The following is a 1,498-nucleotide window of genomic DNA, read 5'->3' as shown; positions in this document are numbered from 1 at the left end:
GTGGGACCCTGCCCTCACCTTCACCAGCACCAGGTTCCTCTCCTTGGGCCTCCTGGCCGACAGGTCCTGCCCGAAGCCCAGGTAGACAGTGTAGTGTGGGGAGTCCTGGCGCCTGCGGGCCTGGAATTCCATCAGCTCTGCAGGGTGGGGCTTGGTGAGTGGAGGGCCCGGGACAGGAGGGCGGGAAGGACTTTCATCCCAGAGTGGGCGCCACTGACCTCGGAAGAAGGTGCCAAAGTCGAATATGCAGGTGTCGCGGTTCCGCTCCAGCAGGCAGGCGGGGGCCGAGGGGCTGTCGGAGCCCAGGTGGCTGCCCACCTCCCAGTAGACCTTACATTTGCCCAGGCGCTGGGCCCACAGCCCAGTCCTGCGGAGCTGGATGGAGCCGCAGCCCGGGCGCCACGTGCTGGAGCAGCTTCTCCGTGTAGTGGAGCTGCTTCTGGTCGGGGAGCTGGGCGGGGCAGGGGAAGGCCACCAGCTGGGCCTCCGGGGCCTCGCTCTGGCTGAGGACCGAGGCCTGCGTGAGTAGGGGCTCCTGTGGCCTCACAGGTGGGCCGGGGCACCCCGGAGGATGGCACAGAGCGGGCACCGGGGTCACTCTGGTAGGGAGGTGGCTGCATCCAGCCTGTGTCCTTGGTGCTGGGATGCTGCTCTGGAGTTTTGCAGCGGGAGGTAGGTTCCGTCCTGGGTGGTCACAGAACACCCACCTCCCCGTGTTGGCCCTCAGGGACCCCACTGCACAGGCCCCAGCAGCCGCAGGAAGAGGCGTGGGAACCCGGAGACGGAGGCCTTGTGGTGGACTCCCAGCAGGCACCCTGCCCCGAGCCCCCTCCTGCTTACACGCTTCCAGAGCCTGGCTTTCCCACTGCAGACCCCGCCCAGGTGGGTGTCAGGGCTGCGGGGGGAGGTAACTTTGCCCGTGGGCCACGAGGGCTGCGCCTGGCCGGGGTGCTGCCAGCATCGAAGCTGCGCTCAGCGGACTGTTCTTGCCCAGGTTTATGGCCCCAGCCTGCCTCCCGCCCTGGCTCTGCCCTCAAGTGTCCCGCCCTACGCACCGGTCAGCCAGCCCACGGTGCAGTTCATCCTGCAAGGGAGCCTCCCGCTGGCGGGCAGGGGGGCGGCACCCAGCCTGGCCCCAGTGCCCACCGTCCTGACCACAGCCTCTGAGCCGGCTGGCCACGCTGCTGCCACCAACAACTCCGAGGAGAGGACGGCCACTCCCCGGCCAGCCACAGAGAAAGCCAAGAACGAGGAGGTGAGACCCCTCTCCATCCTCCTGGGACGGGCAGGACGGCAGGAAGCGCTGGGCTCCCCCAAGGGCCCTGCAGGCCTGGGCACGGCACTCACCCTGCGCTCGCCCCTAGTACCTGAAGAAGCTGCACATGCAGGAGCGGGCGGTGGAGGAGGTGAAGCTGGCCATCAAGCCCTTCTACCAGAAGCGCGAGGTGACGAAGGAGGAGTACAAGGACATCCTCCGCAAGGCCGTGCAGAAGGTGGG

General features: G+C 68.0%; 1 protein-coding gene across 1 annotated transcript in view; it reads left to right on the top strand.

The window, feature by feature from the left end:
- PHRF1 (PHD and ring finger domains 1) overlaps nucleotides 1–1,496 on the top strand; it is a gene marked incomplete at its 3' end in the record, with an annotated part of 26,023 nt that extends 24,527 nt beyond the window's left edge. The window contains exons 24-25 of the mRNA XM_014534006.1: nucleotides 995–1,255; nucleotides 1,365–1,496. Coding sequence (XP_014389492.1) covers nucleotides 995–1,255; nucleotides 1,365–1,496 — 393 coding nt within the window. The remainder of the gene's footprint in view (nucleotides 1–994; nucleotides 1,256–1,364) is intronic.
- Between the last annotated feature and the right edge of the window lie 2 nt (nucleotides 1,497–1,498).

Source organism: Myotis brandtii, unplaced genomic scaffold (assembly GCF_000412655.1).
Source record: "Myotis brandtii unplaced genomic scaffold, ASM41265v1 scaffold1236, whole genome shotgun sequence".
Lineage (NCBI taxonomy): Eukaryota > Metazoa > Chordata > Mammalia > Chiroptera > Vespertilionidae > Myotis > Myotis brandtii.
The sequence above is the reverse complement of the archived record's forward strand: the minus strand, read 5'-3'. Positions and strand labels throughout refer to the sequence as shown.